Source organism: Ictalurus furcatus, chromosome 2, assembly GCF_023375685.1.
Source record: "Ictalurus furcatus strain D&B chromosome 2, Billie_1.0, whole genome shotgun sequence".
NCBI classification, from domain to species: Eukaryota; Metazoa; Chordata; class Actinopteri; order Siluriformes; family Ictaluridae; genus Ictalurus; species Ictalurus furcatus.
In genome coordinates this window covers 25,063,560-25,078,626 of record NC_071256.1, presented here as the reverse complement: position 1 = coordinate 25,078,626, position 15,067 = coordinate 25,063,560, and the positions used below count along the sequence as shown (strand labels likewise).

General features: G+C 42.7%; 1 protein-coding gene across 4 annotated transcripts in view; it reads right to left on the bottom strand.

Annotated features, from left to right (window-relative positions):
* bptf (bromodomain PHD finger transcription factor) overlaps positions 1-15,067 on the bottom strand; it is a 36,088-nt gene that overhangs the window by 3,922 nt on the left and 17,099 nt on the right. For 3 of the 4 annotated variants that reach the window (XM_053610518.1, XM_053610511.1, XM_053610528.1), the window contains 19 exons: positions 14,545-14,790; positions 12,544-14,389; positions 12,063-12,187; positions 11,853-11,981; positions 11,513-11,663; positions 11,208-11,328; positions 10,175-10,412; positions 9,486-9,656; positions 8,902-9,038; positions 8,565-8,679; positions 8,216-8,430; positions 6,790-7,078; positions 4,583-6,606; positions 4,277-4,359; positions 3,958-4,183; positions 3,439-3,725; positions 1,708-1,881; positions 1,259-1,451; positions 16-100 (listed from right to left, as the gene is read on the bottom strand). In XM_053610518.1, coding sequence (XP_053466493.1) covers positions 16-100; positions 1,259-1,451; positions 1,708-1,881; positions 3,439-3,725; positions 3,958-4,183; positions 4,277-4,359; positions 4,583-6,606; positions 6,790-7,078; positions 8,216-8,430; positions 8,565-8,679; positions 8,902-9,038; positions 9,486-9,656; positions 10,175-10,412; positions 11,208-11,328; positions 11,513-11,663; positions 11,853-11,981; positions 12,063-12,187; positions 12,544-14,389; positions 14,545-14,790 — 6,855 coding nt within the window. The remainder of the gene's footprint in view (positions 1-15; positions 101-1,258; positions 1,452-1,707; positions 1,882-3,438; positions 3,726-3,957; positions 4,184-4,276; positions 4,360-4,582; positions 6,607-6,789; positions 7,079-8,215; positions 8,431-8,564; positions 8,680-8,901; positions 9,039-9,485; positions 9,657-10,174; positions 10,413-11,207; positions 11,329-11,512; positions 11,664-11,852; positions 11,982-12,062; positions 12,188-12,543; positions 14,390-14,544; positions 14,791-15,067) is intronic. The other variant, XM_053610537.1, reaches the window with a different exon arrangement.

Sequence of the window (15,067 nt, the reverse complement as noted above, 5' to 3'; positions counted from 1 at the left end):
CAGAAATGCTCTTACCCATCGGTTCCTTTATGACCCCATAGTAATCTGGAGCATCGTTAGGGTCCACTGGTTCCAGAAACGGCCATGCCATTTTGTGGGTCTGAGGGTCAGATAGGATGATTACACAGTGACTTAACATTTCGACCACAGTACTTAACACTGCCCTCCACTAATATTGGCACCCTTGGTAAATATGAGCAAAGAAGGCTGTAAAAAATTCTTTATTGTTTAACCTTTTGATATTTTGTTTAAAAAAAGAAAAAAGAAAAAAAAAATTCTGCTCTCATGGATATCAAACAATTGCTAACAAAACACAGGCTTATACAAAAAAAAAAAAAACACTGTTAAATATAGGTGTGCAACAATGCTTGGTACCCTTTTAGTCAATACTCCAGATCCTTCAGATTTTGAGGTCCACGCTGGTGGACTCTCCTCTTCATTTCACCCCACAGGTTTTCTATGGGTTTCTAGGCAGGGGACTGGGAGGGCCATGGCAGGACCTTGATTTTGTGGTCAGTAAACCATTTGTGTGTTGATTTTGATGTATGTTTTGGATCGTTGTCCTGATGGAAGAGCCAACCACGGCCCACTTTAATCTTTCTGGCAGAGGCAGTCAAGTTTTCATTTAATATCTGTTGATATTTGAAAGAGTCCATGATGCCATGTATCCTAACAAAATGTCCAGGTCCTCTTGCAGAAAAACAGTCCCAAAACATTAAAGAGTCACCACCATATTTAACCGTGGGCATGAGGTACTTTTCCATATGGCTACCTCTCTGTGTGTGCCAAAACCACCTCTGGTGTTTATTGCCAAAAAGCTCTATTTTGGTTTCATCTGACCATAGAACCCGATGCCATTTGAAGTTCCAGTAGTGTCTGGCAAACAGAAGATTCTTGAGTATGTTTTTGGATGAGAGTAGAGGCTTTTATTCTTAAAACCCTTCCAAACAACTTGTGGCGATGTAGGTAATTTCGGATTGTAGTTTTGGAGACACATATTTAACAAAGATTTTTTTTTATTTTTTTTTTTAATATACCCATGTTTTGTTTGCAATTTTTTGATATCCATGAGAGCAGAGTATTTGTGAATTTTTTAACAAAAGATCAAAAGGTTAAACAAAGACAATTTTTCACAGCCTTCTTTGCTCATATTTACCAAGGGTTCCAGCATTAGTGGAGGGCACTGCACATAATGTAAATAAAAATAAATAAATAAATAAAAACTTAGCCTTAATTTATTCCGACTGGCCATAATCACCTGTAAGGAGCGGAGGATTCGCTTCAAACCCTCATAATCCTTATCTGTGAGCGGGGACAGGACGGTCATGGCCTCCTCTGTAGACTGGCACTGAGGGCACACATATTCGTCAATGTGAGTCGCCTCACTCTGCAGAATGCCCACACAGCGTCCATGGTACCAGTTCTGGCAGCGGTCACAGCCAATGTAGAATCTAAACACAAAATCAGATGCTTCTATCAGCCTCAAAAAATAATCCAAAAAAGCAAAACAAACAAAAAAAAAAACTAGTCCAAGTCCAATCTTCAGCTGGAGCTGTATATATCTTTTTTCTTTAACCAATATTCAAAATGTACAAAAAGTACACTGAACAAAGAAAGCTGATTTATTTGACAATTTACTTCATCATTAGCCATGATAAAATTATAAAAGAAATAGACAAAGGACACAAAAAATTCAAAATCACATACTGGGACTCATCGTATGGTGTTCTGCAGATGCAGTAGAGCTCCTCTGAGCTGCCTTCCTGTGCTCTTTTACATTCCATACAGATGTAATCATCCATCTTCTTGGCCTCCTTCTCTGTAATGCCCACACACTCACCATGGTACCAGTTTGAACAGAGATCACAGCCAATATAAAACCTGTAATGAAAATAACAAAACCATTACGTTTTTGTTAAATCATATACAGTTAGGTCCGCAAATATTTGGACAGGAACACTATTTTCATTATTTTGCCTCTGGACACCACCACGATGGATTTGAAATGAAACTGAGATGCAATTGAACTGCAGACTCTCAGCTTTAATTCAAGGGGTTGAACAAAAAATATGAAACGTTTAAGAATTGCAACCATTTTTATACACAGTTCCCTTATTTCAGGGGCTCAAATGTAATTGGACAGATGAACATAATCAAAGAACATGTTCATTTTTAATACTTTGTCGAGATTCCTTTGTAGGCAATGACTGCTTGAAGTCTGGAACCCATGGACATCACCAAACATTGGGTTTCCTCCTTTCTGATGCTTTGCCAGGCCTTTACTGCAACTGTCTACAGTTGTTGTAGGTTCGCGGGTCTTTCTGCTTTAAGTTTTGTCTTGAACAAGTGATATGCGAGCTCGATCGGGTTGAGATTAGGTGACTTGACTTGGCCCTTGTAGAATATTCCACTTCGTTGCTTTAAAAAATGCCTGGGCTGCTTTCGCAGTATGTTTTGGGTCATTGTCCATCAGTAAAACGAAGCGCCATCCAATTAACTTGACTGAATTTGGTTGAATCTGAGCAGTATAATATATTCCTATACACGTCAGAATTCATCTGATTGCTTCTATCTTCTGTCATATCATCAATAAACACTAGTGACCCAGTGCCATTGGAAGTCATGCATGCCCATGCAATCACACTTCCTCCACCGTGTTTTTCAGATGATGTGGTATTCTTCGGTTCATGAGCCGTTCCAAGCATTCTTCATATTTTATTCTTCCCATCATTTTGGTACAGGTTTATCCTATAATCTCTTCAAAGAATGCTTTTCCAGAACTGGGCTGGCTTTTTCAGATGTTTTTTGGCAAAGTCTAATCTGGCCTTTCTATTCTTGAGGCTTATGAATGGTTTGCAACTTGTGGTGAACCCTCTGTATTTGCTCTCGTGAAGTCAACTATGGAATCAACTCCAGACCTTTTACCTGCTTAACTGATGAAGAAATAATGAAGGAATAGCACACACTTGTCCATGAAACAGCTTTTGAGTCAAATGTCCAAATACTTTTGGTCTCTTGAAGTAGAGGGGGCTACATATTAAAGAGCTGTAAATCCTAAACCCTTCCTCCAATGTGGATGTGAATACATTTAAATTAAAGATGAGAGATTGTACTTTAAAGACATTAATTATTTAAATGTAACTTTAATATGTTTTGGTAAACAGCCAAATTTATCACTTGACCATGTCCAAATATATATGGACCTAACTGTACTTATGATAACTGAAAAAATTTGGAAAATACAATTTTTTTTTTTTTTTTTTTTTTTTTTAGGTACACTTAGCATAATTGCCTAATTTATAACCAGGTTCTACTTGCTTTAATTAATTATTACTACAATTTCCATTTTCAAGAATACATCACCTCATGCCAGCCAAAGCTGATCAATTTTAGAACAACTTCAAATTTGACAAATTGAGAGGTTTTATAAATCCTTACTTGGATTCGTCGTAGGGTGTTTTGCATACACAGTACAGTTTTGTGTCTCTCTTGCTGTCCTTCGATGAGGTGGAGATCATCTTCTTCTTCTTGCTCTTAGACAAGGCTGCATCGCGTTCCTCGTCTCGTTTGCGTTTATGACTGGAGGGTGGCGAAGTGACCGTGGAGAAATGTGTGGAGAGTGAGGCTGCCTGAACACTAATGGCTGTGGCAGCTGCTTGAGATGCTGCCACCTGGGCTTTCTCCTTCTCTCTCCTCAGCTTGCTCAGATCTTTCCTCAGCTCCTCCTATGAGCAATGGGGAAACAGGAAAAGAGCAGAAAAGAAAAAAAGTCCTAAATACTGGAGCACTGACTGATTAAATAGCTTCCAACTGTTCACTTTCTACTCCATCAGTTAACTAAGGATAATTACCTCATTTTTGTACCACATTTCACTTTTCTAATAACATTATACCCCGTTTACATGAACTGTGCATACAGACGCTTAACTAATGTTAGGAAAATTGTAATGCTCTTACCTGCACCTCCACCTGTAACTCCTTATCTAGCAGCGCTCTCTTCTTCAGGATCTCAGCTTTCAGTTGCTCTTTGTGTTTAAAGAGCAGAGCCGAAAGCTTGCTGGCATTCTGTTTGCTGCGTTTCTGCTCCACCGACTCCTCCCGCTTCCGCTTTTTGGCTGCCTGCTTTTCATCTTTGTCGATCTTATCCAGTATGAACTTCATCACCTGGTTACACACAATCATCCTGCACAGAAAACATGCACCCGACATGGGGAAGGTACATAACAGATCAAAAGGGTTGGATCAGAATATGGATGCAAGTGTAGTATATTTTTACCTCTGATTCTCCTCTCTCTCTGCAGGCGTCATGGCTTTCTTCTGCTTTAAGTGCTCTATGACTGCATTCTGTTTCATGACCACCTAAACAGCACCAGAAACTAAAGTGAAATCATCGGCAATAGTCTTCTAACTTAGCATAAAATGTCCTTGCAAAATACCTTACATTTTAAGGCACCATAAAATGTTTCTCTGCCCTACATTCATTTACACTTTATCATCAAAGAACTTTTTAAATCTTCCAGTTTTTCAGGTTGCAGATTTTTTTTTTAGTCATTGTGGTTAAGAGCATCTACAAATTCTGTACCTGCTTCTGCAGCAGCTCACTCTGACTGGCAGCCTGTTGAGCCTGCTCCCTCTTAGCCTCTTGCTGCTTCTTCTTCTGCTGCTGCTGATCTCGCAGCTGCTGGATGCGCTGGAGTTGCTCCTGGACGCTGGCTGTCTGAATAGTCACCACATTCTGGATCTGATGCGTCTGCACTTGGCCTCCACCCTGCTGCTGGATCTGGATAGGCAGCTGCAGTTTGATCTGCTGGGGAAGTGTACCGTGCTGGGCCTGGGCCTGGAGCTGTGCCACTTGGTTCTGGATGTGGGACAGAACTTGCTGCTGGATCCCTGGAACATTAAGAAGCTGGGCAGGGAGCTGGATCTGAGGCCGAACCTGAGTTACCGTGGTCTGGGTTACCTGTGGGGCTACAGCAATGGAGGCTACCTGTGTTGGGGGGGAAGTCACTTGGGCTACAGGAGAAACAGGTAAGGGGGAAGTGGGCTGGACTGGGGTTTGAGCAGGCATATGAGATTGAGTTTGGGGCTGTAGTTGTGGCTGGGATTGGACACGAGAAGGCTGTTGAGGCAGGAGTTGTGGCTGTTGAATCTGATGTTGCAGCTGAGGATGGAGTTGGGGTTTCGGTTGGGACTGAAGCTGTGGCTGGAGCTGCTGTTGGGACTGTGGCTGGAGCTGCTGTTGGGACTGAAGCGGTGGCTGGAGCTGCTGTTGGGACTGAAGCGGTGGCTGGAGCTGCTGTTGGGACTGAAGCGGTGGCTGGAGCTGCTGTTGGGACTGAAGCGGTGGCTGGAGCTGCTGTTGGGACTGAAGCGGTGGCTGGAGCTGCTGTTGGGACTGAAGCGGTGGCTGGAGCTGCTGTTGGGACTGAAGCGGTGGCTGGAGCTGCTGTTGGGACTGAAGCGGTGGCTGGAGCTGCTGTTGGGACTGAAGCGGTGGCTGGAGCTGCTGTTGGGACTGAAGCGGTGGCTGGAGCTGCTGTTGGGACTGAAGCGGTGGCTGTGGCTGGAGCTGCTGTTGAGGCTGAAGATGGAGCTGGGACTGCTGTTGAGGCTGAAGATGGAGCTGGGACTGCTGTTGAGGCTGAAGATGGAGCTGGGACTGCTGTTGAGGCTGGAGTTGCTGTAGGGATTGGAGTTGCTGTTGAGACTGCAGTAGCAGCTGGGGTTGGGTTTGCTTTTGAAGATGTAGTGCCTGGGGTTGGGGCTGCTGTTGAGGCTGAAGCTGTGCCTGGGGTTGGGGCTGCTGTTGAGGCTGAAGTTGTGCCTGCTGTTGAGGCTGAAGCTGTGCCTGCTGTTGAGGCTGAAGCTGTGCCTGCTGTTGAGGCTGAAGCTGTGCCTGCTGTTGAGGCTGAAGCTGTGCCTGCTGTTGAGGCTGAAGCTGTGCCTGCTGTTGAGGCTGCTGTTGAGGCTGAAGTTGTACCTGGGGTTGGAGCTGCTGCTGAGGCAGGAGCTGCTGCTGAGGCTGAAGTTGTGCCTGGGGATGGGGCTGCTGTTGAGGCTGAAGTTGTACCTGGGGTTGGGGCTGCTGTTGGAGTTGGGATTGGAGTTGCTGTTGGGGCTGAAATTGTGGCTGTGCTTGAGTCAGCTGCTGAGGTTGAAGCTGCTGCAGGGGTTGGAGCTTTGCTTGCTGTGGAGGTTGTGGTTGGAGTTGCTGTTGAGACTGGATTTGGAGCTGTGATTGGGGTTGTGATGGAACTTGGTACTGCAACTGGGCTTGAAGTTGGGGTTGAGTCTGGATTTGCGGTTGTTGCTGTAGCTGGCTTTGAAGTTGTGGTTGGGTTTTGGCTTGTGGCTGGGTTTGATGTAGTTGGGCTTGGGACTGGCTTTGTGGCTGTGACTGAGTTTGGGGTTGGATTTGGGATTGTGGTTGCAGCAGGGCCTGTGCTGAAGAAAACTGAGTTTGGAGAGTAGGAACTGGAGCAGATGTTGTTGTTTGAGATGTGGTGGCTGGCTGTAACGTAGGTTGGGGTTTAGAAAGAGAGGGTGGAGATGAGGGAAGGCTGGAGGGTTGGGTGATTGGTGAGAACTGGGCTGAAGGTTGTATTGCTGGAGAAGAATCAAACACAAACACACTATTGGTCTTTTATATAACCAAGCTGTTATTCTTTATTTATCTTGACCTGGCCTTAAAACAATTTCCCTCAGGAATCAATACAGCACAATCTCTCTCAATCCAATTCCTATAATATAAAAGAACAACCACCTTCATAGACGTATCGCATATCTTACCTGGCCGCGTTGGCATTGTAGGTACCGCGGCGGTGGTGGTGGTGGTAGCTGGGCTGCTGCCAGCAGGAGTTGCTGAGGTGCTGGGTGCGGATACAGCGGGAGCTGGAGTAGCTGGTGCTGGTGGCATAGGAGTGAAGAGGAAGCGCTGGACCTGGCCATTTGGCATAGCTGCCTGCATGAGCTGCTGACCAGGACCTGGGATCACAGTCACACCCTGTGGGATGACCTGCAGCTGCCCTGTGGTCTGCCCCTGACCCTGGATCACCACAGTCAAACCTGGATTCCCACCCTTCATAGAGACGTAGGAAAAGACAGTTCAGCTGAGTTAATCATCAAATATGTTTGCTATGTTACTTCACAAAGAAACAAAAATGGGACATTGGGTAGTCGAATATTTTTTTAGAAGGTCTGACTGAGGATGGTACCTTATTATTAGCATAAATTGAATGCATCTGATACAAAGGGTACACTTTTAAATGAAAAATGTACTCATGGCAAATATATAAAGCACAGCAAGAACTCCAGTTCCTTTTTTTTTCCTGTTGTCATGCCCCTGTGTTCAAACACCTTTTGAATTGATTGAATGAGTCATAGGAAATGTGAAATAAAGGAGTCACCAGTAGTGTCAAATTTACACCTTGACATGAACAATAAAGTTAACATAATGTTTTTTTAAATTATTCAGTGGTGAATATTGGTTGATGTTTAATATGTCTGAAGGAGTTTTACTTGACACTCTATGCCGAGGCAAGCTACTTTAAGTGCACTGCATTCGGGAAAACTACAAAAGCAAAACAATGATATGAATGAATATGAATTTTAAAAAAATTATAAAGCCACAGCAACAAAACCACACTTTTGTAATGAGTTATGTATTATGTAACAAATATATCAGTTGCCTTTTTTCAGTTATTTTGTTTTTCACTACTGCGGTAGAAACAGGATTTCTTCGGTTTCTCATTTATAGCCTACCAGTAAACAGGCCATCACTACCTACCCTCTAAAACTATATTTGCAATGCCTGATTTTCAGTGTTGTCTCACTAATGTGGGATTCACAAGTGTATTTTTTTTTAGATAGAAGCATTTATATGTGTTTTTTCACAGCCCTGCTCCCAGGACAAGTTAATGCCAAAATAAAATAATGGAGCTTGAGTCAGAAGTGATCAAAATAGGAAACATCATATTTTTGTTACATTTCATGAAATTTCATGTCTTTAAGTTGACAGACAAAACAAAATAAGACAAAACAAAACAAAAAAAAGAACAGAGATAGAATATGTACCTAATAGGTACTGGTCTTAGTTTAATTTAACTGTAAAATTCTAACTTGAAGAATTGGAAAGTGACATAGGTAAAAGCGAAGGTATGCCATGAAGTGAAATAAATGAAGAAAAACAAGGATAAGCACACAAATATGTACAAACCTGTGCTCCTTGTGTGAGCTGCGTTAGCTGAGCCAGGGTGAGTTTAACTTGGCCTTGCTGTGGTCGGGTGCTGCTGGGGGTCTGTGGAGTCTGGGGCTGTCCAGGAGTGGAGGGTCGCGGAGGAGAACCCACCACCTGCGTTGGGGTACCGCTGCTCACAGCCTTTGATACAGGCGTTCCTCGGATGATCTGAGTTACCACCTGCTGACCCTGACCTGCGAGACAATTAGAAAACACTAGCAAAAACAGCACAACAGCAACACACAGGGCTCACAATGCCAAAAGATCATGCAACTTGATGGGTGTAGCATGCAACTATTCAGTGGACAATGCGGACAATGAATAATACCTTGTTGAACCATCAGGGGTGTGCGTATGATGGTCTTGCCCAAAGTTGTGGCCTGTTGGAGGGGCGAACGGACCACCGTCATCCCAGGCCGGACAGGGGTTCCAGTAGTGGTGGCCTATAGAAAGAAAAGGAAAAAAAAAACAAAAACAAAAAAAACCCAATTCACAGCTCTTAGAATTTCATCCTCTTCACTCTTATCGTAAGTAACATAGGCCAACATGTCTTTTACAAACAACAGTGATTATTTTGTTAATTACTAAATAATTTCATGAGCACTGTGGAAAATACAGTGGGATTTTAACAACATATCCAGGGGAATGCATAAAGTAGAGCACACCTGCTGTGTGGAGGTGCTGGTGTTGGGTCGGATGTTGACACTGCCCAAACGAGGCTGGAATGAGGTGTATGATTGAGCCGTGGCTGTTGTACTGGATGGAATGATGCCCACAACCTTCTGCTGCACCTGGACAACACCTGCAAAAAAAAATGTGCCCAGAATTCAAATAAAACTCAGTGGATATATTTTACACTTTGACAATATGGCATCATCTTTCCCTCTTCAAAAATGACAATAAGAACTTGGCAAATGACTATTTTTAGTCAACAGTTTCTATTTTCACAAAAGTACGCAAACAAAAAGTTACAATCTGAACAACATTACAATTCAACAGCCATACTTCTACAAGGCACTACTGAATTCACATTTATTACAGAAAGTCTTGCTAATTTTTCCCAATTTATCACAATACCATGCAGTACTTTTGCAAAACAGATCCTTGGTTAAACTGATGCCTAAAAACAATGACCAAACCCCCTGCTGCATCATCATTTGGTTGACATGAGCTGCTTAAATGGCTGTGTTTGTGTGCGGGCAGGCCTAATTAAAGAAAGCATGCCGGTATGGGCAGAGGCCTGCCCTACCTCCTTGCGTGGTTGGCACGTTCACTGTGACTATCTTGCTGTTGGCCGGCAGAGGCAGTTTGGCGGTGATGACATTGCCAGTCATCAAGCCTGATGCAGCAGCGATCTGGAACGTTTGCCCAGATGTGCTGACGCTACTCGCCACCACTGTGGTAACGGAAGTAGTGGAGGCTGTAAGACACATGACCAATGGTCACCTCCATAAAACAGCCACAGCTAAATTGGTGTGTGGCAGTGGTGCCCACAACCATCCAATCATTAAATTTAACACATCCATCATAACTCATTAGAATGTTTGAAGTTTATTTCGGCTAGGTAAAAGGATATTTTTGTTTGCCATTTTCTCAAGCAATTATTTTAGCTCATTCTCCATGTATACCGATACTGGATAAGTGGGCACCACTGATTTAGAACATATGCATTCTACCATTTCAAACGGTTTTGACAGCATCCATGCATTTAAATACAAAACAAAATGGACAGAAAAAAAAAAATATAAATCCAAATCACATAAATTCTCTGTATGCGGAATAAAAAAAAACCCACACCAAAAATCTAAATAAAAAGGTTCAATCAATGTGTGACCTGCCAAACAAGCAAACATCGATGTCTGTGTTCAACTATCAATTAACAGAAGCTTAATAATGACGCATCACCACTTTTCCCCCATAACTTCATAAATCACTGACCTGTATTGCTTTGGCCCTGCTTGACCCAGGAGGCAAAGGACTGCTGGAAGTTCTTGCCCTGCTGAAATTGCACCGGAGTACCTAACTTGGTGGCAAGTACCACTTTTGTCGCAGGGGTGACTGGACTGGTCAGAGAACCTACCACCACCTTCTGGGTGGAAGATGCAGTGCTGGTAGGTGTGCTGCTCACATTGGATTGGGTTGTGGTTCCTCCAGTTTTTTGCTGCTCCAAACGTTTCTACAATGTAATCATCCAGAAGCTTGTTCAGAAACCCCGACAAAACATCACAGCCGGGTTACTGTCATTTAGCCACTCAACTCAACTTCATCAGCAATATATACATAATATGAGACAAAACTTAGTCTGTCACAGGTTTGATTGGATTGAATTGTGAATGGCATCTTTATCAGTTTCAGAAAAAGGACCTATATCTGAAAAAGCTTTTAAAGCAGCAGACAGACCAACTGGAGATAAGTGAAACCAAAGTGTGCACTGAACCTGAACAATACTAAAAAAAAAAAATAATAAAAAAAAAAATTAAAAAAAAAAAAAAAAAAAAAAAAGTATAACTCATCTTATTCCACATGGTCAACACCCCAAAACTTCACTAGTCTGTGGCATCCACAGTTTGGCCAGTAAAAATCCTTTTAATATATTTTTCAACATAATGGTTTGCACATGATATTTACATCGATCAGGACATATATGCAAAAATGTGTTTTTATATTTTTGCATATATGCAAAAAAATGGCTAATAGGGGGGGGACTTCTCTTGGCTTTTTTTTATTATTATTATTATTATTTTTTTACATTACAGTTTTTGCTGCCAACTGTGTTTTGCCATGGAAGAAGAAGCGGTAGAAGAATTGTTCCCAGACGCTTTACTGCAGTAAAATAGTACAATAGCAAAGCATGTGACAGCAAAGTCTACTTTAACCAAGGGCCCTATGAAAATGTTTCATTTAAAAAAATCTTTAAAATATTTTTTAAAAAATAATATTACTTAATAGATCAACATGTCTAATTTCCCACCTGCTGGGCTGCCAATCTCTGTTGCTTTAGTTGAGCTTCCAACTGGGCCTTGACCTCCTCAGCGGTCTTCTGTACACTAACCTTAGTTGGGTCTGTTGCTTGTGCCTTTTCCCTCTCAACCCTGTAGAAAAATCAGAGTGATAATTAACCAATATTAAAATAAAAGCCATCAGAGTGGCACAAACTGTTATTTAAAAAAAATAGATCCAAATATATCTATAAAAGCATCAAGAGGATTTTTGACAAGAAGTCAAGTCTTCAAATGCATCAGCAGAGTTTCTCAGAGCGTCAGCAGACAGCATCACCTTTCAGTAAAGGCTCGTATCTCCCACAGTTCCAGCTCCTCCTCTGGCACCCAGTTCTCTATCACAACAGGCCCCGTCTGCTTGGAGGGCTCTGGTTTCTTTGGTCGTAGAGCACTTGAGCGCAGACCCTTTCTTTGGGGTGTGGGGGTCTCTGAATGGAGGCAGATAAGAAGCTATGTATATGAAGTGTACACTACAACTTAAACGGAGAAAAGCATCAGTAACAACTTGTAGTTAAAAGGGCATTTCAGTGATGACAAATTGAGGAAAATTTTTTTTAAATAAATAAAATAAAATATTGACAGCAGGCATTTTCTATCTTACTTTGAGGCTGCCTTACCTTTGGGAGCCTCAGGCACACCAAGGGGGCAAATAATTTTCCTGATGCAATACTCTGAGCGGATACCATAAGGCCCCACATCTCTTCGCTTAATAATCTCAGTTGTCGTTATCTCAGTGTCAGATGTTTCTGTTGATGAAGATAAAAGTAATGAAGTACTTTTTAGTTCTTCTGTGGTTATAGTAAACACTGATGATAAGGTTAACTCACCTGTGCGTGTAGTTCCAACAGCAGCAGAGGGCTTCACTGACATATCATCCCACCTGAGGCATGCCCAAAGCAAGCGTAACATCAGACTCACTCCAGCCAAAGACTTTACTGTCTGAAGCCGGTACCTGTGAAAAGAGAAATGGGACTATTTTAAGAAAAGGATTCAAGACAGTTCAAAGAAAGTACAAGAACAACTGGATTAATAGGCTAGTACACAGGTTCCCAATCCTGCTCCTGGAGTACCCCCTGTCCTGCACAATTTAGCGTTTTCCCTGCTCCCAACATACCCACTGCAACTCAGGAAGTGATTTTCATTTGCTGACTAGTTGAATTAGGTGTGTTATAGCATGGAAAACACTAAAAGACCCAGGACAGGGGGTTCTCCAAGAGCAGGGTTTGGAACTTGTGAGCTAATAGTCCAAAAATTGTTCATTAATTCTAATCTGAATTGCAAAAATGTCTCATACTAATAGTTACAGACCTCCATGTGATTCCAAATGTGGGCCTTGGGGACGGATAGGGCCAGATGTCTACAGCTGGCTTGGCATTGTAATTAAAGACAGGCACCTCACGGATACCTGCTCGCCTCGCAAGCTTCTTTAAGTCATCATTGGGAAGCACGAAAATGCTCTTCTTGCTGCTCTTTGTTACGAACTTGCGATACGAAGGCAGAGCCGTACCAGACCGGGTCTTCTTGCAGCGGGAGAACTTCAATAACCGCACTCTGTCTCTGGTGGAGAACTCCTTACTCAGCGTGACTGAGGTCAGAGAGGTACTTGAGGGTGCTGATTTAGCATCAGTAAACGTTGCTGTGACAATGGTCTTGCTCTGCTCTGTAACTTTAGCTCCAAGGGTTGGGTTTGTAACCTTGGTTACTTTGGTGGTGGTTGTAGTGGAAAGAGTAGAGACTGACATGCTGGATTCCACTTTCGGTTCAGCTGATGTCAATGTTGAAGGAGCTTTACTGGTAGTGGTACCATCAGGCAAGCTGGATGCTTCCAGAACGTGCGACTCGGTAGACACTGTAGTGGTTGTAGTGGTGGTAGTGGTGACTTCCGTTATTATGGTCTTGGCCCCACTACCACTGTTAGTGCTATTCTCAGCAACATCACTGCTTAGGCTGGACTCCTCAGTTGACAGAATAGGCGACGGGCTGAGAGTTTTCAACTTGGCCTCTTCAGTCTCCATTGGTGATACCTTGGTACTGCTACTAAGCCCGTCTGACTTTACAATTTCTCCTGGGGAAAGTTGGGAGGGAGTAGAACTAATAGCAGAGTCAGCTATGCCCTCAGTGTTGCTGTCCAGTCTGGCAACCTTCTGAGAAGGCAGATACTCCAAGTCAGACTTGTCCATCTGTGTTTCTTCATTAGGCTGCAGTTTCTCGTTCTGGCTGCCTTGAATCAGGTCACCATTCATTAGCGATTTTATGGGATCCTTGGAGGGAAGCATTTTTGTCTCCTCCTCTTCACTCTGCTTCATTTCTTTCGAGTTGATATTATTGGTCAGATTAGTGGACGGAGAGTCCATTGAACCATCACTGCCATTGACATGCACTGGCAAGTTTGTTTCTATACTTAATATACCATTCTCTCCCATGGAAGAACTGTTTTTGGTTGTATCCTTCTTCTCTGTACCCTCAAATTTCAGACATGCCATTTTGCTGTTTAAGTTAAGGCTGCCTTCCAGATCTTTCCGAGAGCCTCCATTAAGCTCAGCGTCGGTTATTAATGTGCCATTGCCTGTTTTGTGCTCTGGTTCTGGTGCTACTTTCCGCTCTTTGTCTGCAAGAGATGCAGCTGCTTCAGTCTTTACATTGGACCCCAGTCTGACATCAAGATTTCCAGTCTGTTCCGAAGAACCATGCATCACTGGCTCATCTTGGTCAAATTCAAGCTTTTGTACTACAGGGTCTTTTTCCTTCACCATTGGGTTTGCTGCCTTATTAGAAAGAACAGTTTTTGTAGCTTGAAAAGAAGGTCCTTCAGTTTTAAGCTCTTGGTTCAGAGATGGACTGGTCTTCTCCTGATCCTTTGTCCCATTTTCAGTGGCGGGTTTCGAGGCAGCAACTTGCTTCAGCTTCTCAAGTCTCTGCCTTTCCTCCAATGTGAACTGCCTGACCCGCCGCTCCAGAAGACCATCCAACTTTGATCCTTTGCCCTTCTTCTTGTAAGCTGTGCGCTGCTGAAAACCCTGGCTGACATTAACTACATCTTCAAATGACACTGGAGGCTGAACTGCTGCACTGACTTTGGACTCTTTGCAATCAATAGATTCCCCTTTCACACACTGATCATTCTTCAAAGGTGAGGCTGTGCATTTCATAATAACTGCAAACATGAGACAAATGCAGGGAAAATATTAACTAGAGTGATATGGGTCAAAATATAATATTTCGACATTTTTATATAATCTCTATATAGCATACCCACAATACAAAAGACTAGAAAGCTCCACTGTCACGAACTTGTTTCCATATCATTACCTTTTTCTTCACTGGGGCCAGTGATGTCAGGGGTGCTCGTGTCCATCTTTTCAGAGGCTTCATTTTTGTTAAGCTCATCACTCTTAGCCACAGCCTTCTCATCTACCTCCATCTTTTCTCCCTTTTGTTCATCCTCCTCTTTGAGTGTTTGCGCCTCTCTAGAGGAGTGTTGCTTTGGGGTTTCAGGGATTGGGTTTTGGGATTTCTCTGGGCAGGATGTCTGACTATCCTTGCCAGTATTAGCAGCTAAAAAAACAAGGAAAAAAACCCAAAACCAAACAGTTCAATGAAAAAATAGAGGGAAAAGATTTTTCAAATCAAAGTATGAGACGAGTTAAACTCGGCCTAAGCAGTTTACGCCTTTATGAAGCGACTTTTACATATATTAGAATTTATAGTAAATGTATGCGAGTTAAAACTGTACTGTCAAAGTCTTATTTATCATTTGCAGACAAAAGGACAAATGTACATGTAAATGCTTGAGAAGGGGCTCATGTACATTACTAATATCCAACATAAGGCA